Genomic DNA, 22,156 nt, shown 5'->3' with positions numbered 1-22,156 from the left:
CTGTGGACCCCACTGTCAAAATTATCTGTGAAAAGATTTCTTAAACATACACCAATTAGCCTCTCTCCAGAAGAAGAAGTGGACTTTAATATGCCACTGAAAACTGCAGCTTTTCAGAAAGGGGCACAGTCCTAGCGGTTTCCAATCTTACCTGACTACCAAGTAGTTTTCTTTTTTTACTTTATTAATTCCTTGTGAATTTTACTTCATGCACCCCAATCCCACACATCTCCCCATCTCTCCATATCTGCTCTCTGTCCTTGCAACCTCCCCAGCAAAAGAAAACAAAAAATTAAAAATAAGAAAAACCTCGCCATGGTAACTGCAGTGTGTCACACAGTATACCCTTTTGCCCAAACAGCTTTAACAATGAATTCACTGCAATTAGACATTGGTCTGATGGAGGTGTCTGGCTTCTGCTACACTATCAGTGCTGGATCCTCCGGGATGTCCTGTTGTTGCCCTGTGTCATGGAGATCCGGCAGCTTTGCTTCTGCAGGACCAGCCCCTTCACACTCTCCAGCAGCTCTTAGATGGGGTGGATGCTGGAATGTGCCAACTCAAAAGCCCTGGATCTGAACCTGGGTGGCAGCTGAGCAGGTTAGCCTGCCTACTCTCCTGCACCTGTACCATGAGGGCCAGCTCTCCTGATGGTTCCAGGAGAAGGGCAGGACTAGCTCTCCTGGCTGCAGCAGCTGGATGGCAAGTGGTGGGACCAGCTCCCCATGCTCACAGCTCATGCCATCGGTGCCAGCTCTTCCGTACCCATGCCACAAGGGCCAGTTTTCCAACACTGCCTTGTAGAGGGGCAGGGCCAGATCAACAGAGTGCCAAAGCTAGCAAGGGGCAGGGCCAGGTGCCCCACTCTTAGCCTGGGTGGGGAGTGGATGGGTAATAATTCTTATAATATTTACATTAGTTTGTCTTGATGATCATGATGAGTCTCAAAATGCCCAACCTACTTTCCCTTTGCTGTCCTTAGGTCCTAATGTGACTGAAAGTGGGTCTTATGTGCTCTAAACTTGTTTTCAAAAGCAGGGCAGAGTCATGGCCACCACCGTGTTCAGGGGAACCACCATTACAGGTGGGCTGGCATAGAAACTGCTTCCCAGTTTCTGAAATATCCCCCTCAATACACAAGAATCTGCATAGGACCTGACAGGGCCTGACAGGGCCTGACAACTGTTGCCCCAAAGCTGTTTCTTGCTGCCACCCTGCTCTGGAAACTCATGCTAATCTAATACTTTCGCGCGCCTGAATCATTGTAATGGAACTCTAACCAAGCCCCTATTTCTCTGCCAATCCAGCTGACAAGACAAATTTCTTATAGTAACTTACTAGTCTCACCCTCCCACCAGCCACAATTCCTTCCCCCAGTTTCTCAGCCTGAAGGTGAATGCTTACACTCACAAACGCTCACAACATCGAGGGACTGTGCTATTTAGAGGATGAGCGTGCCCAAAGGCACAGAAAATGTCCAGAAAGGTCATGGCAGTGAGTATGACGTCAGAGGTACCAGCGAGGCCACAGATGTTAACTGTGTAGAGCACCAACACGATCAAGCGTAGCACTTTTCTCCTACCTTTGGTCTGGCTAATGAGTGTGCGAAGTTCCCAGCTTCTCCGTGTGGATCCACTTGAGTCACTTCGGGGATACGCTGGCTCTGCAGAGGTTTTCATACAAATTAAGATTCACCTAAAAACTACCCTCTGCTGAGGTGCTGAATGGCACCAATCACGGCCAACCGGCTCCTTTCTAGTGTCTCTATTCGCTTCTAGAAAATGGCACTTTAGGGGGCTGTTGCCAGATTACAACAAACACAGTAGTACTTGAGTATTTCCACAGAGAGAGGACACTGAAGAATTAAAATATCAGGAGGGCATTGTTTGTAAAACACAATGGAGAAGACTTAGAATATGCAAAGCTGTACTGAAAGGCCACGTGGACAGGGCTAAACCTGCTCCTAAAGCTTGGTGGCGCCCCACAAGTCCTGTTCAAGGACACCACAACTGGTGGGCCAGGATAAACAGGTGTGCTGGTGGGAAACTTTGACACTGTGACACTCACCGTCTCGCTCTTCCGTGGGGCTCGAGTGCCGACTTAGAGACCTGAACTGCAGCTCTGCGGCTATGGATGCCAAGCGGTCATTTTCAGGGACGCTGGAACCCCTGTTTTAACAGTGAAACAACAACAACTGAGCTATCAAGTCAAGGGCGCATCAAATGCAAAGGTCTATGAGACTCTTCTAGAGTCCCACAGGACAATGCTGCCAGGACCGCGGCCGTGTCTGTGGACACTTGTGACTGCTGATTGGGAGGGTGCAACTGGCACCTAGGGGGCAGAGGACAACACAAGGGCAAGGCCCACAAAATCTATCACCCAAATAAATAGAGTAGCCACTGAGCCAGGGTCTCCCCGGGGTCTGACTGTAGGGCACTTGGGTCTCAAAATTAGTTTATTTCACATTAACAACTGAAACACAAATAAAGCCCGTCTATTTAAACGGCAGTGCATGGAAAAGCCCACAGTTTAAGCCTACCGTGGATAGAGGGGCATTAACCAAATTAGGTGATATTTAAGATTGCCAAAAAATTAAATTTAAAATAACTATAACAAGAGTACTAGAATGGTTACATGGTTCATAAGATCGCCAATGTCTAGCAGTAAGAAAGGCACGCCTAACAATTTCTCAAGCAGCGGCAAGCAACTGGAGAGTAAGAGGCCAGCATGTCAGAGAGGTTAGTCGGCTGCTTTCCTACAACAAAGTGAGCTCACAGGGAAAGGCTGTGATTAAATTAGGAAGAGTTACTGGAGCCACGTAACCCAAGACCACATGGAAATGGGATCTGCTGCTCAGCAAGTGGTTGCAGTGGATGCTCAGGCATCCAGGAGTATGGTGCACCTGAGCAGGGGCTGGGGCGGCATGGCAACCAGCCACGGCCTCAGTGTGGGCTGCTCTGTGGACATCTGCTGCAGGCAGCACCTCTACTGCCTTGGTTCCTTGAACTATCTCTGGTGCCATGTGAGGGCCAGGCCACTGACAAAAGGGAGGACTCCTGAACTCCTGTCCACTCCTAAACCGGGTCTTATCTGGGAGGCCATAGGGGTCATGTGATATCTCTACCTTGCTTTCCTGAAGGTGAAATAAGTCAATCTCATGACTTTCAGAGATTTTTGTGAGGGTAAATGGTAAGAAGTGTCCTTGGAGAAGTGGTGTATTTGTGGGTGGGAGGTAAGGGAGTGGGGTGAAAAGTTTGCCAATTTCTGTGGAGTGACAACCAGCTTGGAACACTGCTGAAAAGGAACAGGCAGTTCTTGAGCATCAGTGGAAGCTGGTCAGGCAAGGCCAGCATGAAAAATGTTTTGTTTTCAAATAAATACTGATGACAGAATTTAAGCCTAGCATAGCTATTTTCAAGGTCAACAAAACAAAATTAAACGCCCTGGACACTGTGGGCTGACACAGGTGTCTCCGAGCTCCCTTTGCAGGCCATGCTGTACTCTCTCTCGGCAGAGTGCACCACCTGGCAGGCCCTGTGACACTCCTGGACTGCCGCAGAAGGGAGCAGGGCAGGCCTGGACTCCCATGCGCCTTTGGAGGACTCTGCTTACTCTAGCCATGCTCACAGACATATTATCTCAAAGCAAACCCTCTTACTCTGCATTAAAAAAATTTAATAAAAAAACCTTCAAAACTATGCTGCTACTAAAGGCACTAGAGGCCAAATGGATCTGAATTAGGATCCTGACGTACACAGCGTCACATAAAGACGCTCTCCTTATGCTGAGACAGCATAAGGCGGGTGTAGGAGAAGCTGGCCGTGGCATAGTACACAGTGTCTGACAGCAGCTCCTCAGCTGTGGAACAGCTCTGGATGCAGACACGGAAGCTGGGAAGCTGGGCCCTGGCAGTTACCATTCTCCCTGCTTTCCTGAATTCTGCACACATCACTGTAACAAAAGTCTAGGGAGCTCCCCACGGTGAGACAGAAAGCAAATGTGAAGACATATGCCACAAAATGCTCCAAAACTAAAAACAAACAGTAAATGGGAGTTGCCTTTAATATTTATCTTATTTTATTGTGAATGGATTAAGCTGTAAAACATTTAACTTTTAATAGACATTTATTACTAAAAATTAGGAATATTAATGATTTTAATTAGTAGCAATAATAGAAAGCTTGGAGGCCTTTTAGACTGGTGTTAAAGTTCAGCTCACATGGCTTTAGCCTTCTGAGCTGCAAAGCCTCGTCTGCCGGCTTCCACACTGCCTCTACACATGGAACAGCCCAAGATGGTTCCACTTTTGACTAGACCTCCCCAGTTCCCCTACTCTGGGACACCCCCCTTCCTAGCTGGAAGAACTCTGGCAGTGTCCGTTCTGCTCAGACACTGGGTGAAATTAAGTCAGAACTGCTTTGCTCCGACCCGGGAAAGACTGCGAGGCCCAGCGTGGAGTCCTGTGGTGCACTGGGGTGAAGACTGGCAGAGCCAGGGTCCTTTCAGCTAGTGCTGGCTCCACAGGAGAAGCGTTACCACCAATACATAGTCTACTTCTGCTGCCTGCTCCCAGGGTCTGGAGGCTATGACAACCCACAGGGGACTCCAGGCTGTCACTCTGTGACACAACGCTACCAACCCAATGGAAGGGTATGGGGGCGGTGGGGTGGGCGACACACTGCTGGTGTAGTGGGACTACCTGGTTTCAGGGGCAGTGTTGACGGGTTTGGCCGGCGCAGAGTCGCCACCACCTGGGCCAGGGCGGCCAGGGACAGTGGTGGCGGCGGCGGCAGCAACAGCAGCAGCAGCAACAGAGTTGCCATGGTTCCGAGCGTCAGAAGGCACGCTCCGAGTGCTAAGACGAGAAGAGAGGCTTCAGGTACACAGGTAGGAAAGGAGGTGGAATGGTACATAATACATGGGTAGAAAGTGAAAAAAAATCTTTAAAAGTATAAAATGCACATCGCTACTTAGAGTTCTGGTCCATGGAAAGAAAAAAAAGGAACTAGCGTTAGAGGCCCTCGCCTAGAAATCCTACCACATGAAATCCTGGTCAGAGGGACTGCAGGAAGAGAACGAGGATCCCACTACCATGGGCGTGTGACGGTCAATGACAGAGCATCACTGTGAACATGGGGTGCTTCTGGACTGTCTACTTCACAACTATCCACACACACGAATGTCAATAGTGGAATGGCCACCCCACCTTTCTCCACTCTTAAAAAGGCACCGAGAACTGTCCTCGCATGTTCACTAAGCTTTGCACACTTAAATTTGTTTTCCTAAGGTAACTTTTCCAAGAAAGAAAAGGGAAGAACTACTCCAAAGGCAGAAAGCACCCAGTAGCTGGGGTTATAAGGAAGCTGGGAGCTAAATCATCTTGAAAGACTCAGGCTGTCTTTCTTCTCCAACTAAGACACTGCGGTGTGTCCTCAAGACAGCAGGAGAAAGCTCTAGGAAGCGCCTGGCCAATCAGAAAGGAAAACCCTGCACTCAGAGCGAGCACCCAGCTGACTCCAGAGCACAAGCAAGCATGGCAGAGACAAGCCCGTGATGCAGCAGCGCCTCATACCTGAATCCCTCCGGGGTTGGGATGATGAGGTGTGGGTTGGGAGGGTCACTGTGGCATCGGGGCACCTTCACAGGACGGGGGCTATTCCGATGGATAGCTGCCGCAAATGTCAACAAAGGAAACTTGTTAAAGTGGGTGACAGAAAGCTGCCAAGCCAGGCCACCTAGTGTAAATGGGAAGTCAACTGGCTTTGCCAGTGACCGAGACAAATTCACTCACTGGGAGAAAAATATTAAGCAAATATTACCAAATATATTACCTTTGTAAAAGTGAGCAAAATTATATTACATATTCAAACATTTTTCCACTAAAACAATGCTTCTGTAGACCCAGGGGTGAACATTACATAACATCTGCTGAACAAATGACTGGCAGCCATCTGGACCGACTGAACCACTCATGTGGCAGCTCACCAGTAAAAAGGGAACTCTTTCTGCCACGCACACATGAAGATTCCACACACAGATGTCTGTGAAGGTTCTGGGTGGAGATCTCTGCACCTCAACACATACAACCATGCAGGGCTATTTAACACCAAACCAGGCTAGGGACAGGCACAATTACCCTGGTCTCTCCCTAGAGTAGACTTCCGCTCTTCACCTTTTAAATGGGTTAATAAGAGGCTAACACATATACAATTTAAGACAAAACTAAAACCTAAAAGCCATATGACACTTAAAACTAGATGTCATTATTATTAACAAACTTCATGTTCGGGGACTCAAGCCAGACCCAGCACGCGCTAAAAATGTACTCTACATCCCAGTCTTAAAATTAGATGAAACTCTAAAGGAAACACAAAACCAGAGATTTTCCTACTACAAAATGAACAGTTTCACCTCCCCAGGAACCTGGCAGAGGCAGTGACTGACAGGCTACCATTGTGTCTGTTCTCACACGTCTTCTCTTACACCACTGTCTGCTCTCACGTCTTCTCTTACAGCTGCTTTCAAGGGGCTCCTGGTTTCTACATCCCCCAGGTTATGGCATATTTTCTCTTCATGTGGTAGCAGTTTTAGTTCGCATAGAGTTCACCCTAAATGGAAGCCTTTATGTCAAAAGTCTGTTTCTTCTTGGTAACATGGCATACACAGTGAGACACACCAGAGTGGACTCTGCAGCTCCCTTACAAATAGAAATAGGGAGCTCGCAAGAGGGGCGGGGCTGGCCGTGTCTATTTTGTCAATGCCAAATGGAAGAAATGTAATAAGAACATAGGGAAGACGCAAAAACAATTGATGGAGTGGATGTCATAAGCCAGCAGACACTGGAAACTGCTCAGTCAAAAATTACTGTAGGAATTCACACAAAGGTGTGAAGTAAAAAGCACCATTCAAAAAAAAAAACTATGCAAAGGTGGGTTTAGTATTCTTCATGTACAAAACATTTAAGAGTCTCTCTCTTCCCATTCCTGTCTCCATATATATAAATATGTATAATGCTGTAAAATTGATGTTTCCTTGGAAAGCAAATCCAAATGGCCAATGAACACAGACCTCCACATTTCTCTGGGGTAAACATTTACTATGGGAGGCTTCATGGCTAAACAAAGCCCCATAAAAAATGGCAGAAAGAAGCGTGGTCCATCGATCCAGGGTGGTCCGTCCACCAGGGGGGCCCAGAGTATGGTCTAGAGCTGGATGTACGCTACTGACATGGAGGAGTTATGTCAAACCCAATGGGACCCAGCCACACACAGTAAACAGCAGGGGACAAACAACCCTCTCTGTGCTCATCGTTTCGGAGCACAGAGGAACTCGGTCGAGCACATACAGAAGGTTATATGCCAGGTTGCTACCACTGGTCAGTCACATGCTGAAGTGGAAATACAGAATTATGACCAAAGAATGCAGCTCATCTGCTGTTACCTACATTAAATTCTAATGTAAGAAAAGAATACAAAACCAAAAGGAAAAAAAAGAGCTCCATTGTGTGGGACCCTAGAATTTATAAAACATTATTCATCACTGGTCCAAGTTCAGATGGCAGCCGCTCAGGTAACACGGGAGTGGCTGGACGGTCTAAAGGAGCAGTCCTCTGCTCATGAGCTCAGCCCCCCACCCTACCCCCAGTGGCTGAGGAGACTGCTTCAGATGTCCTGGTGATTACCACTGCATGTGACGGTAGTGTGACGGCTTTCATGTTCTGTAACTTTCTATACTGGAAATGTCCAGAAATGGCCACCTTACTTTATAATTTTTCTATAAGGAAATTTCTACCTGAGCCACCAAGATGGCTGAGTGGGTTAAGGCACTTGCTGCAAAGCTTCACAACCCGAGTTAGATTTCTAAGACACACACAGGAGAAGAAACTCCTCCAGACACGCCCTCTGACCACTATACATGCACCCTGACATACATGCATATGTGTGTGCTCAGGTACACATACATACACAATAAATAAATAAATAAATTTAAAAGAAAAGAAATGTATGTCTTGGGTAATAAAATATTTTAAAGTGATTTGACCTGGTTACTGATCATGTATAAAAATGTTTTGAGAAATCAGAAGATCAAATTCTATTGATGCTACTGAACCAGCCAAGAACATGAGGAGGTTACGTTGCTCTGTAGAGACAAACGAACGCGAGCAGTTTTACAACAGCAACTGCCACCTTCATGAGAGCCTTGGGAAGAAGGATGCTGTTTAAACCTAATGAATTTTATAGCCTAAAACAAAAGCAGTGATTAAGGCCTGTTCATATAAGTAAGTTTTTCTATGGCCACCAAGTATCTTTTAACCAGAATAGCCAATGTTTGGCAAATTTACCATTTCTTAACTATTCTATGCAATTTAAGCTTTCTATTTTGGAGTGCTCGTGACTTAGTTTTACTCACAGACTGTATCAAGAATGACACAGTCTTTCTTAATAAACATTTTATTCTTCCCCCCTTTTTTTAAGACAGGGTTTTTCTCTGTGTAGCCCTGGCTGACCTGGAACTGACTCTGTAGACCAGGCTGGCCTTGTGCTGGGATTAAAGGTATGTGCCAGCACCACCCAGCTAAGAATGTCATTTTTAAACAAACAAACACCCCCAAAACCATCAGGGCAGTGATGGCACACACCTTCAATCCCAGCACTCAGGAGACAGAGGCAGGCGGATCTGAGTTCAAGGCCAGCTTGGTCTATAAAGTGAGTATCAGGTCAGCCAGCACTACACTGAGAAACCCTGTTTCGAAAAAATTAAAAGAAAAAAAAGTCAAAAGCAAATAAAAATTTACTCGAGTGGCAAAGTTGGAAAAACTAACAGTCCTCCTTCACGAGAGAAGGGAGGACCAGAGGACCCCCCCCCCAATTGTCCCTGTACACAAAGATTTTAACGAGGAGAGCAAGGGCGCAGCAATAACACAAGACAAACAAAAGCCAGTTCAAAGGTAAGGCTTCATCTTCCTGTAGGGTTTAGTAGGATGACTGTGGAGTTCCTGGACAAACCTCTTCTCTGTCGCCCTCTGGATATTTTTAAAATACATCTTTTATTATTATAAATAGCATCAATCCTAAGACAGTTTGCTCATCACAACCAGTGTATCCCGTTCTCACAAGGTACAAACCTGTGACAGGGCTGTGTGGCTTTCCTATGACGTGGCCAATGCACTCATTCATCAAGGCTTGCAAACTCTAGAAACCAAAGAAAAATTGGAAGAAGAGAAGTCTTAATTCTATAAACAGCATACTACAGTCAGTCTATTTGACCTTCAGTATTTCTACTTAGTTTAAAAGACAGAAGATACAAGGATAAAGTGGATATAAGCTAAGTACCATTTAAATAATATATTATACATTCCATTCTCATAAATGAAAGCAACTCAGCAGACTATTCCCCAGGGATCAATGCCATCCATAAGCAAAGATCAAGTGTCCCCACGGCCAGAGGCTGTTCAGAACACTGGGCACTGATACTGTGCTCTGATAGTGGGCACTCAGGGGCAACAATCAATCCTGTTCTCAGTAACTTCTAAAAGGCAGTTCCTGAGCTGGCAGTTTATGAAATATAGAGACTGCATCTAATCCACAGTGTGAGGGTAGAGAATCCACCAGAGTCAGCTGCACAGAGCTGTAGTAACAGAAGGACACTGAAAACCTCACCACACTTTAAAGGGCACTTTTGTGGCTCCATGTCCTCATGGCAGAGACAGGAGTGTACCACAGACAATGCACCACCCAGTTTAACAGAAAAGGTATTTAGAGTGTGTCCTACCAGGAAGTCGTCTTCTGGTAAAGCTGAAATAAAGGCAGGTTCAATGGCTTGTAGGAAATCGAATCCTTGAGTGGCCCACCTGTCACAGGAAAACAGTCAACAATAGCTGGGGAAATGCTGCAGACTACACAACACTAAAATCAGTGTGAAAGTAATTGGAAATGTACTGTCTAGGACAAAATGCTTCGTATTTTGAGGGAGGGGGAGGTGATCACTGTATAAACACCTGAGCAGAGCGAGCTTACAGTGACAGACAGGACAGCTTATTAAAGACGATTCTAATGCCAAAAAGAACCATGAAGGCACTTAGGACAGCAGGCACACCGAGTCATCTGTGAGCCTGTCCCACAGGTTCTCATACTGCATTTCACAGGCAGACCGTCTGCACTGTGCTGACTTGGCAGTGGCTTCCAAGTGTCCCGTCTGTTCATATGGATTACAGGATGCCTGGCCAGGTGTGACTCACAAACTTAGTGACCACTCTGTGCTAGTGCAAGGGCAGTGCAGCGCATTCCAGACAGGGACAGCTGACGCACACCCTGCACATCCCTCTGAGGAGGCAGGCCGTTTAGGACACAAAGATTTTCTTTCTGCTACGATTAGCTACAAGCTTCATAGATACATACTGCCATTTAAAAAGTGCTGCGTTAGAATAAATGTTCTTGTATAATCTGCTTATGAATGTCACTTGGCGCACAGAAACAAAATACTACCAGCCCCATGTGCCTCGTGCAAGAATCAAGTGTGCTACTCGGCTGTTACCTGGGTCGTGTGCCTCGGCCACTCTCACATTTGGTCAGGACGTAGTTCATCCATTTCCGGGCAAAGCTTATATATTTGTCTCCTATCTTCTGTCTGAACTCTCCAGACATCAAACGAACAACTTCTTTATGATACTGTTAGAAGATTCCATGCATACCAAAATTAACAAAACCATTCTAGCAATACCTATACACAATAATGCTATATACAATACCTATACACAATAATGCTATATACAATACCTATACACAATAATGCTATATACAATACCTATACACAATAATGCTATATTTGCCCAAAATGTCTGTTTCTAAAAATGAACAGCATGTGTACTCTGAATAACCCATAGAATTACAGAATACAGTCACAAAATATAGTTTGGTAAATACTTTATTCATATTTAAATTAAGAATGTACTTTTATGATATTAAATATCTCTTAGAGAACATTTTAAATATAGTAGACAGTTATGAGTAGAAAATAAAGCCTGGGCAATACCTGGCAGCTGGAAACTAACATTTTGGATACTTTACAGCAGTACAGGGGACATTCCTGACAATGCAATGATTATAACGAAGGTAAGACTTGTCGTAGAGAGTCCTTAATGCCTCTTGTAACCCTCATAGCACTTTCTGGACTGTGCGGTGTTCCCTCACCTTTGGTACCTACCTCGAACCCAAAGTTGTAACCCTGAATCATCGCCTCTCGGTAGTACTGCTGCAGCGTGGCGGACTCCAACTCATCGACCTCAGCATCGCACTCCAGCGTGAACATGTGGTCCACTCGGTCAATGGCGTCACTCACCCTGGTGCACAGCTCAAGCGCATCATTCTGAGGAGTCGCAAACCACAATCAGTCCAAAGAGAAGCAAACCAGCATTAACCACAGGAAGATGCCACCTTCACCATGAGCAGAGACCACTGAGGTACTTCATCCAAACATGACAGAGAAATCCTATTTTCACCATTATTTGTCTGAGATAGTCTTTGGCACCTTACAGAACACCAAGTGAAAACAACCCACATAAAGTGGTTGGACCTAATTGCACTCTGGTCTGTGAACAGGCACTGGTGTCACTGGCGTTTCTGTGCATTTCCACGTGATCAAAACTGGAGTAGCTAAGGCCTAGGTCATCTGGTGGATAGAGACCGAGGATGCTGCCAGATACTCCACAACACATAAGACATCCTGTACCATCCTAAATGACAGAAGACAGCCCACCAGCCCATAGAGCAGGAGACACCCCACCACCCCACACAATAGAAGACACCCACCACCCCACACAATAGGAGACACCCCACCACACATACAGCAGGAGACACCCCATCACCCATACAGTAGGAGACACCCCATACCCAATACAGCAGGAGACACCCCACCATCCATATAGCAGGAGACACCCCATACCCTCATACATCAGAAGACACCATACCCCATACACCAGGAGAACCCACCACCCCAGAAAATAGGAGACATCCCACCACCGATACAGCAGGAGACACCCCATACCCCATACAGCAGGAGACATCCCACCATCCATACAGCAGGAGATACCTCATACCCTAGACAGCAGGAGATACCCCACCACCCCACACAACAGAAGACAGCCCACTCCCTACAACCACTCCATACAACAAAGAATCACTGGCCCTAATGTCAAGGTAAAGGCTGAGAAATCCAGTCTTATTTAAACTCTCAGTGCTTCTGTATGAGGTACCACAGTAACTCCCAGATGCTACAAGGAGGTGCTGACCTCTGACCTCTCAGTGTGACAGTTCATAACCCCAGAGCCGGTATTCCCATCCTTCCCAGTTCTACAGTCTGGGGAAGAACCTAAAAAATGTTTCATATACACACACGCATAAGTGGACACTAGGAAGAATGGCGACCACTCACATCCATCACGTGACATCACCTCACGCCACGTGACATCGCCACAGCATTTCACCCAGAGGCAAGCATGGCATGGTCAGTACCTTGAGCTGCTGCAAAGCTTTGGCAATGACCGGCTGACTGGATGTCTGCTCGTGGCGAAGAGTCATCAGTCCCTCAATGGACTGCTGGAAGGCTTTTCTCTGAATTATGAGATGAGCAGACTCCATGACAACCAGGAGAAGATTGTCCACCTGGGAGGAAAGCCAGACGAGACCGGTGACTGCTTTCCCACTCTGCTGCAACCCCACCCTCAGACAGTGCCACCTCAAGGCTACCATGCTCCTGCTAGCCACCTGTCCAAGGTCCCCTGCAGGTGCAGCTCCTGTACCAGCTAGCCACCTGACCAAGGGCAGCAAGCACTGGTGACCTGGCTCTTCAGCAAAGGAAGAAAAACCCCACTCTCCCCTGGGAAAAGGCATGGGCACGCACAGATTGTGTGTGCTGGAGCAGCCCGGGGAGATGGAAAAGACAGAGATGAGAGCCATAACATTAAGGACTAGAGCGCCAAGACTATGACTGTGAACCTCTAAGAGCCTGAGAGTCACTGTAGTATTTAGGATAGATCTGAGTGCTGCCATGCTTTCTCTCCAACAAGGCTTGAAGCAGGGAAACTACAAACAGGACAGGCGACGATGCCTGAGCTGTGGCAGTGGCCCTGGGAACTCCAGACAGATCATTTGCTGAACACACGTCTGGCTGCCAGGCTGGTGACTAGCAGAAGAAGTGGGAGGACACGTTTACACTTGCTGCCACACTCCTGATTTAAACAAGGGAATGGGCAGGCTTGCCTGAGAGTGCGAAAGAAAGAACAGGCGGGCGGGGTGGAGGAGCTCTCACGGCCTGAGCTGGAAGCCATGTGAGGAGGCTCCCGACAGCAGTCCTCAGTGAGTCTCAGAATCTGCTCTTCACTATACAAGTGAGAACTACGAGACAAGGCCAGCACTGTTTCTGTCCTCAGGGTCACTCTGGGACTGTGCTGTCTGGAATTATGACTCAGCAATGAAATGGCGCCTTTTAAATCTAACTGACTGAACACTAAAAGGTACAAATCAAGCAGACAGGTTACTTCAAACATTCCAGTATAATCCGACACAATTAAACTAGCCAGGATACTTCTAGTACAATCATGCTAACTATTCATGTAATGAACCATACAGGCCCATTTCGGGGAGCATTCAGATCATTAGGGGTGATGTTTGAAAGCTGCCATGCTCTGTTTCATAAAAACATTCTGACCCGCACAGCTGGATGGCAAGTGAGGCCACCAACCTGCATGCTTCTCAGGGTATCGACAGTCTCCACCTGAGGCACAATTTTGACAGCCCGTGATTCCCAGGTGCCCCAGCCATCTTCCGAGTCACGGGCTCGGTCCCCGTGCTTGGTCAGAAGCAGGAAGGCATCAATGAAGACGTCATCCGGATCTTTGGAACAGTCCTTTCCCGTGGCAGCATTGAGTAGCTGCAAAATAATTCTTTTCTCCTCAGCAAGGCTGTCGGGGACAAACACGTGCAAGTTCTCTAAGCCGGGAATCTGTACCTGGAAAGCAAATAGCCCAGCCTTAAACTAAGAAGCATGAGATTAACATCAGTCAGGCATGGAGAGGTGCATGTCTGCATTCCTAGCACTCAGAGCCCAACCTGGGCGATGTAGTGAATTCAGCCCCAGTCCAGGGGCTTGGGGCGGGAGTGGACAGTGGGAGAGATGCATCAGTGCCAACAGCTCTGCTGAGTGCGGCTGAAGGAGAAGGGAGAGGGGCTGGGAGGGGACTTGGGGCAGCACTGAGGTTTCTCCAGATGCAGGGCACTGCTTCCCTGTCCCACAGCCAACACTGTGTTCTTCATAGGGGTGCCTGGAACAACCTGTCAGTGCTAGGTTCCAGGCGTTGAGGGTCACCTTAACATGGAATACAATGCCATGATGGGGCACAAGCTGCACAAGAGTCAGCCCTATGTCACACATCCCCAGTGTGCTGGCTAGTTTTATGTCAACCTGATACAAGCTAGAGGCACTGGAGAGGAGGGAGCCTCAAATAAGAAAATGACGCCATGAGATCAGGCTAAAGGGAAGCCTGTAAGGCATTTTCTTAACTAGTGATTAATGGGGAGGGTCAGCCCATTGTGGGTGGTGCCATCCCTAGGCTCATGGTCCTAGGTTTTTATAAGAAAGCGGGCTGAGCAAGCCATGGGAAGCAAGGCAGTAGGCAGCTCCCCTCCATGGTCTCTGCAGCAGCTCCTGCCTCCAGATTCCTGGAGTAGTAACTACGATGACGACTAGGATGCATTACCAAAGAATCACACCAAGACTACCGGATTAGAGACCTGCGGGCAAACACTAAAATCAGTGATACGAAGTCAGTAATGTCGTTTACATCTTCTACTGTTGTCACTACTTTAAACATGTATAACTAAGTTAATCAGTATACACTGTGGTTGATGCATTGTCTGCATTTATACGAAAGATAAGTGTGAGGAAGCGTGTTCTAGTAGGAACATGTCCAGTACATGTGCAGACTGCCAAATTATTAACTCTGGACATAATGAACAAGCAGCCTCTTTAGAATGCAGTGGAGACCAATGGCCCCGAGATCACCGTGGGATTCACCTTGACATACTGCTTCGCTTTCAGAACGTCCAGGAGTTCTTGGACCGAGGCAGACAGTACAAACTCTGCTGCTATTTCCAGGTCCTAGGATGACAGAAGAGAAGAAGCCTCTTTAGGATCGGCCTTAAGAACAAAACAAGGAAAGGGCGGCAGCAGCAGCCAGGCTGGGGGACTCACCTTCCGCAGCATTTTAGCAAAGCCCAGCGCCTTGGAGGCCCTCTCCCGGGCTTCGTGGAAGAGCTCCTTGAGCGCACGGCTGATCTCTATGACAGACCGCCTGCCGGGGGAAGTCAGTTAGTTCACACAGGGGCACCCGAGTACTGATCTCTATGACAGACCGCCTGCCAGGGGAAGTCAGTTAGTTCACACTGGGGCACCCGAGTACATGCGCAGCTAGTAACAAACAGACAGCACATTTCAAATCATAGCAACAAACTGCTCCCACAGATTTCCTCAATGCGAACAAGCAGTTACTGAGGCTGTGGCCAAAATCCTGGGAAGCTTGATCTGCAGAGTTCTGCAGAAAGTGCTTGAGTATTCCATGTACACAGGGGACATCAAGTATCACTCAAGTAGCAGTATGCTTAATTTTCTAGACATTGCTATGACAAGTTCTTAGAGTTTAAGAGCTCATGGTATGACTGAAAAGAAATATACACTCAGTGTAGCGAATACAGCTAGCCCCCAGGACCACCTGGCAGATCATGCTGACTTGTGTGGCAGAGTGCTGCCACCACAGCTGATCACAGGGGCAGGACACCATGGAGCAGGCATGGTGGCACATGGAGGCCCTGGCAGATGAGGGAGCCATCAAAGCTGTTGCCTAGCTCACCGCCTCGATACTTCAAGTCTCATGTCAACTTTACATTTATAACTTAAAACTACAGGGCCACACAAAGGCTCACTCTGTGTCTCAACTATCAGTGTTTTACCAGCTCAGGGCCTCAGTGGGAACGGAGTGTCTATACCCAGATGTTAACTTCCCCAGACTCGGGTCAGTGAGTAAAACGCCTCAGCTCTGAACATGCACCTGACAGACAGATGGCATACAATGGCTCTATGTGCAGCATCTCGTAAGACATATGCACACACACAGATATACATAAATACACGGACACACACATATAGACACACACACACGGTGGGTGCAGTTTCAACAGTTCAGTGGCATCTGCATCACTGGAGGGAATCCAGCAGATGAGTCTACCCTGATGTTCAGCAGAAAGGATAAGACAAGCATAACTAATAGAAATGTGCCAAACGGCATTAAAAGGTAGCGTGGACTGCTACAGGAGTTTAAAGGACAAAAATGTAACATCTAAAGACACAGCAGGAAAACATGGGTGCAGAGTGTTGCTATAGCCATTTTCAGTTAATATCCACTATATTTTTATCACGTTGAAGTTTGTTTCTATAAAGAATTTTTCATGTAAAGCCACAACCAGGAGACCGCTGACAACCCTCCCTCCCCGTGCTGTGCCCACCCCAGGGCCATCACAGTCCAGTCTGAACAAAGACCTCCGGAAGCCCACTGGGAAGTAAGACTCCCACAGCAAGAAACAGAGAGAAAGCCAGTGTGACGCCAACCTCAACTCGTCGGCTGCACCGTTGTCGTCAGCGCTGGTCCACAGCTCTGCACAACTCTCCTGCAGGCCAGACTCCAGAAAGCTGCCTGTGGACTTCAGCAGCATCCCTGCGATGTCACTGGGGGCAAACAGCAAAGCAGAAGGAGAAGCAGCTGTCACTGCAACAGTCACAAATCAACAGGAGGTTTCTCTTGGCGCACAACTATGAGAAACACAGAAACCTAGATGATAGCACGGGCCATCTCTGTGCTATTACATGGAGCATGAGTATAAACTGTAGTGGTAAACTGTAGTAGTCATGTGATTACACACTGTGATTGTTTAAATGTTCAAGATAGTATAAAATGCCTCAAAACAAAAACAAAACAAAACAACAAATTATGGTCTAGAAAAGCAAACTACTGAAACACAACTGGTTTTACTTCCCTCAAAGTTAGCTCCTACAGTTGATGAACATAAATACTCCACACCTGAACTTTCCCAATGAACAGACAATTTAAACACTAGTATTAATGAACAGCCAAGCCCACAGAACAAGGTCAATCACTATGGTAAGCCTTCACTATGAAGGAAAGGCAGTGATGATTAGGGAAAGAAAGAGCAAAGTATGCAACCATCAAATGATGGGGAACACTGGGTATCAGACGAGGAGGCCAAGGCTAGCTGGCAGTAAAGCCTCTCCTGGCAGAAAGCCCTGATCAAGCAAAGGCTGAATGTCAGCAGGGTCATCCGAAGGGGAATGGATGGATCTTCAGGGAGCAGAGAGGAGTCGAAAGACAATGAACTTGAACTGGATCACGGTGTGAAGCTGTGTCAAGCATGAGGCATGCCTGGAAAAACAAAGCCTGGCAGGAAACTCAGAAGCACATGAGGTCAGGCCACGCTCTGGAGAGCCTGGCTATCATGCTAACTGGCTTAATCACATGGCCATCAAAGCTTAAACGTTCAAGATGGGGAGAGCACAGGTCAGCTATGGTAGCCACACCATGAATGATTACAGGGTTGCTCTCCACAGATGGGGAGGAGCTGCGGGCCAAGGACCAGGGGGAGAGAAGCTTCTGTCTACACAGGTGGGTTTTTAAATACCTGAGTGGGAAGGAGACTTGGTCAGAAAAGGATTAAGAATATCACAGAAAGCAGTGGGATGCGTTCATTTAACAGCTACTGGGCTCCCGCTATACAGAAGCAGCAGTGAACATGAGAGCAGAAGCCCTCTACTGGGAGGACAGAAAAAAATAACAACAAATGAAATCCTAAGTACTTGTGGGTAAAAACTTCTAAATATTAAAGGAAGGTAACATTTGCAGGACGGGGGAAGTGAGTCAGTCATGAAAGTAACTGTGACAAGTGGTCCCTGGGCAGCAAGCTCCATCTACCCAGCCTGCGAGCACGGGAGGGATGGCTGTGGTTGCACAGTACGGAGTCTGGGAGCTGAGGACACACGCTGGACGCTGGATGAGAAGGCTGACTGCATGCAGCCCTGAACACCCACTGCTTAAGTGTCCTCCCTGACAGGGAGCTGCTGAGTGTTCCCCAAGACCGTCTGACTGGTAGACGGCTCGACACAAGCAGTCTGCAGCTGGTGCTGCAAGTGAGTGGGGGATCTGGGCAGGACCACTGAGACTGAGCTGTGCACACGAGGAATGACAGAGTGCACAGAAGGCTTTGGGGAATGTGAGACAAAGACACAAGTGTGACCAGAGAAGTGAGAGCAGAGTGAAACTGAGCAGGACAGATGGACACTAACAGAGCCCTCTAAACCCGGAGACAGAAAAAACAAGGGACATCCCCACAGGACTGGGAAGCCTGTAAGCTCACTGCTCACTCAAGATGAAGACGCAGTATAAGAACTGAGAGCCATGCAGGAAAGTGGCAGATGCTTCTGAGACACCAAAAAAAGTAGACACAAGATTATGACACCAAGAGAGGACAGAGATTGCTTAAGTCCTGGAGCACAACCGTTAGTGATGCACACCTGAGCCAGTGCACGTGCCTCACAGGGAGGGGTGTACACCTGCGCCAGCACGCGCGCCTCACAGGGAGGGATGCACACCTGAGCCAGCACGCGTGCCTCACAGGGAGGGGTGCACACCTGAGCCAGCACGCGCCTCACAGGGAGGGGTGCACACCTGAGCCAGCGCACGCGCCTCATAGGAAGGGGCAAAAGAAGTAAAAGGAGGAAGCGGAGGCATGGGGCAGCAGGACGTGTTCAGGGTGTCAGAACGCAGGGCACCCGCCAGAGGATACAGAGGGCCCGAACACGAGATGCTCATTTCCCAGAATAAGCAGACAAGCGTCCTGCGTCCCACTCCTATTCCTCCACCATATGTAAGGAGTTTATAAAGAGACACAATTCGATTACATTTCCAAACCACTCTCAATGAAAACTAAAGACTTGGGTTCTGGGTGCCCCCACCAAGTTCAAACACACTGGTCTGTTCTCCCCTTCCGGGATTCAAAGTCTCCATCCTTTTATTAACAACAAGATGAGCAAGAGGCCAACTGAAGGCATCTCAGACTCAAGACCCACATTGTGGGCGGGTCATTGTGTTGCTGCCCTGTGCCTGCTGTGGATCCATGCACTCTGCCCTCGGCAGCCCAGGTGCTAGCAGTGCCCTCCCCACCAAGATAACAAAACTGTCTCCAAACACCGTGAATGCCCCAAGAGGCAAAGCCACCCAGGTGAGAACCTATGCACACAAACAGGGCCGTGCACCTTCACATAACTGACACTCGCGCACGTACAGGAGGAGGGGGAGAAAGGAAGGTGCTCCCGAGCACAAGGTTCCTACCAGAAAAGCTTTCCGGCCTGCGCTTCTCCTCCTCGGATGTAATGAGTGATTTCTTTGGTGAAATTCCATTCCTCTTCTAACAGATTTTTTAAGCTATGGGAAGCCTGGGGTAACTGCTGCAGCATTTGGATCCAGCTTCTCATGTAATCAAAATACACCTTAAAACAAATATAAAACGACATGTTTCAGAGAATCCAGGACCTTATAACTTGGCCTAAGAATACACAATATCAACTGGAACGGTAAGACAGAGGAGGGATCATAGAAAGCATGCATGGCATTCTGGGAACAAGACTGCATGTACACAGCCATGTGGTGTCCAAATGAGGACTCTTCTTCAACCGCTTGAGTCTTGAGCAACCACAGTCACAACCTTTCAGACTCCTGCAAAGTGACTGAAATAGCACAGCACGCAGGGGCACAGTGACGTGGGAAACATGGTGCCTTTGGGAGATTAATGTATGTTTGGTTACTTGATTCAGTTGGAGAGTTACTAGCACAGGTCTCACCAAAACTTCTTGATGCCCAAATGTGTGACTTGAATTTCCCGAGGGTCATAACATTCAATTATGATACATTCAAAATGTCAGGTGTCAGTCCAAATCAGGAGCAGAAGGAGAGAGAGCACGAGCAAGGAACTCAGGACCGCGAGGGGTGCACCCACACACTGAGACAATGGGGATGTTCTATCGGGAACTCACCAAGGCCAGCTGGCCTGGGTCTGAAAAAGCCTGGGATAAAACCGGTCTCGCTGAACATAGCGGACAGTGAGGACTACTGAGAACTCAAGAACAATGGCAATGGGTTTTTGATCCTACTGCACGAACTGGCTTTGTGGGAGTCTAGGCAGTTTGGATGCTCACCTTACTAGACCTGTAAGGCAGGGAACCCTGATTGCTCTTCCCCACAGGGCAGGGAACCCTGATTGCTCTTCGGGCTGACAAGGGAGGGGGACTTGATTGGGGGAGGGGGAAGGAAATGGGAGGCGGTGGCAGAGAGGAGGCAGAAATCTTTAATAAATAAATAAATAAACAAAACAAAAATGTCAGGTGTCTGAGGCTGAGACTATACCCACAAGTGCCACAACCGCTCTATTAGTCCTGAATCCCCACCTTGATTTCTCTATTGGTGTGTGGTGGTCAGTATTAACCGTCACCGTGACAGGATCTATGGAAACATCCAGGAGATGGGCCTCTGGAATGCCTGTTACCTGAAGTGGAGGATGACCTTGTTTGTGTTAACCAAGGTAGAATGACCAGGACACTACGGGAGGTACCATTCCCTAGCTGGGGTCCTGACTGTGTAAAGGAGAGAGCTGAGTGGCTGTGTGCGTGCGTTCATTGCTCTCTGCTGCCTCACTGTGAATTTGATGTAATCAGTTGCTTCAAGACCCTGCCATGCCACCTTGGCATCCCAGCCATGAGGACTGTACCTTTGGCCTGTGAGCCACAAAGAGCCCTTTCTCTCTTAAGTTGCTTTTGCCAATAAAATTTTCTTCCCCAGCAAGAAAAGAAGCTAAGGCAGTGTTCCACTAATGAGCAGTTTCCTCTGAACAGGCCCTGGAAGGAAGTCGGCTAAGAAACACGCCACCGGGGCATTTTCTGATCTAACGGATGAGCGGACCAAGGAGAAGATATCTGATCAGAACTGTGAAGACACAACCCCACCTACCCACACTCAACGCGATTATTCCCATGCCCGCCTGCCAAGGCTCCCCACACGTCACTCCCCAAGGTGACCTCTCTTCCCTCCTCTCTCCGTTTTCTCCATTTCCGTCTTTTCCTGAGACAGTTTTTGCTATGTAGCCCAGGCTAGATGTCTCATGTTCCTCCTGCCTTCGCCTCTAGCTGAGGTCATGAGCGTACACACCGCACCTGAATGACATTCTGAAGTTTATAGGACTCTTGAGACCCATTGCGGGTGCTCCTTGCTTGTTCAGTTGGTTTTTTTTTTTTTTTTGTTCTTTGTTTTTTGTTTTTAAACCAGGCTACATCTTAAGAGCTCATTATAATTTTCCTCTGAGATCCTGAAACACCCCTCAGACAGCACTCTGCAAGACTATTTCCAGGCGATTTTTTTTGTTATCTTTGAATGCTCTGGGTCCTGCACTCTCTAGCCTATGGCCCAGGACCCTGTGGGCTCAGGTTCACTCTGATTGGAGCTGTACACAAGAACCTGGCATTCATAATCCCATACTATCTTACCCGGCTGCGACACGCCTCTACAGGCCAGGCCCAAGCTGCCCTATCACTTCTAGAGCCATCCTGGCAAGCTGGCTGCATCCTCTCAGCAGGCTCAGGGAGCAACTGTCTGCTGTGTGCTCAGGGTCAGCAAAGAGTTGTGTCCTCTTGTCTCCACTGTTCTTTAAAACAACCACGCTGCCATATCCTTGGTCATAAAAGCAAAATTAAAGCCATGATCACACAGCGGGGGCTTCATTCTGCCTCTAAGATTTGTGTCACCACCTCCACCATGAGGCCCTTTATACTGTCACCTACTTAATTCAGACTTAGAGTGTCTTCGGGATAGTGCAAAATCCCTCCCCGCACACAGCAGCAGCAGCAGGAACAGTGTGTGTGTGGAGGGGTGAGGTCAGTGTAGGAACCCTCCCCCCCCACAGCAGCAGCAGGAACAGTGTGTGTGGGGGGGGTGAGGTCAGTGTAGGAACCCTCCCCCCCCACAGCAGCAGCAGGAAGTGTGTGTGTGGGG

General features: G+C 47.9%; 1 protein-coding gene across 3 annotated transcripts in view; it reads right to left on the bottom strand.

The window, feature by feature from the left end:
• Map3k4 (mitogen-activated protein kinase kinase kinase 4) overlaps positions 1-22,156 on the bottom strand; it is a 169,541-nt gene that overhangs the window by 9,381 nt on the left and 138,004 nt on the right. For 2 of the 3 annotated variants that reach the window (XM_050135896.1, XM_050135895.1), the window contains exons 6-19: positions 19,448-19,605; positions 16,657-16,773; positions 15,247-15,346; positions 15,070-15,153; positions 13,738-14,004; positions 12,510-12,659; positions 11,203-11,364; positions 10,534-10,667; positions 9,772-9,850; positions 9,125-9,191; positions 5,573-5,669; positions 4,700-4,855; positions 2,068-2,168; positions 1,583-1,663 (exon numbers count right to left, since the gene is read on the bottom strand). In XM_050135896.1, coding sequence (XP_049991853.1) covers positions 1,583-1,663; positions 2,068-2,168; positions 4,700-4,855; positions 5,573-5,669; positions 9,125-9,191; positions 9,772-9,850; positions 10,534-10,667; positions 11,203-11,364; positions 12,510-12,659; positions 13,738-14,004; positions 15,070-15,153; positions 15,247-15,346; positions 16,657-16,773; positions 19,448-19,605 — 1,753 coding nt within the window. The remainder of the gene's footprint in view (positions 1-1,582; positions 1,664-2,067; positions 2,169-4,699; positions 4,856-5,572; positions 5,670-9,124; positions 9,192-9,771; positions 9,851-10,533; positions 10,668-11,202; positions 11,365-12,509; positions 12,660-13,737; positions 14,005-15,069; positions 15,154-15,246; positions 15,347-16,656; positions 16,774-19,447; positions 19,606-22,156) is intronic. The other variant, XM_050135897.1, reaches the window with a different exon arrangement.

Source organism: Alexandromys fortis, unplaced genomic scaffold, assembly GCF_014885135.2.
Source record: "Alexandromys fortis isolate MF-2015 unplaced genomic scaffold, M_Fortis_MF-2015_v1.1 scaffold_23, whole genome shotgun sequence".
NCBI classification, from domain to species: Eukaryota; Metazoa; Chordata; class Mammalia; order Rodentia; family Cricetidae; genus Alexandromys; species Alexandromys fortis.
This window is presented reverse-complemented; position numbering and strand designations above follow the sequence as displayed.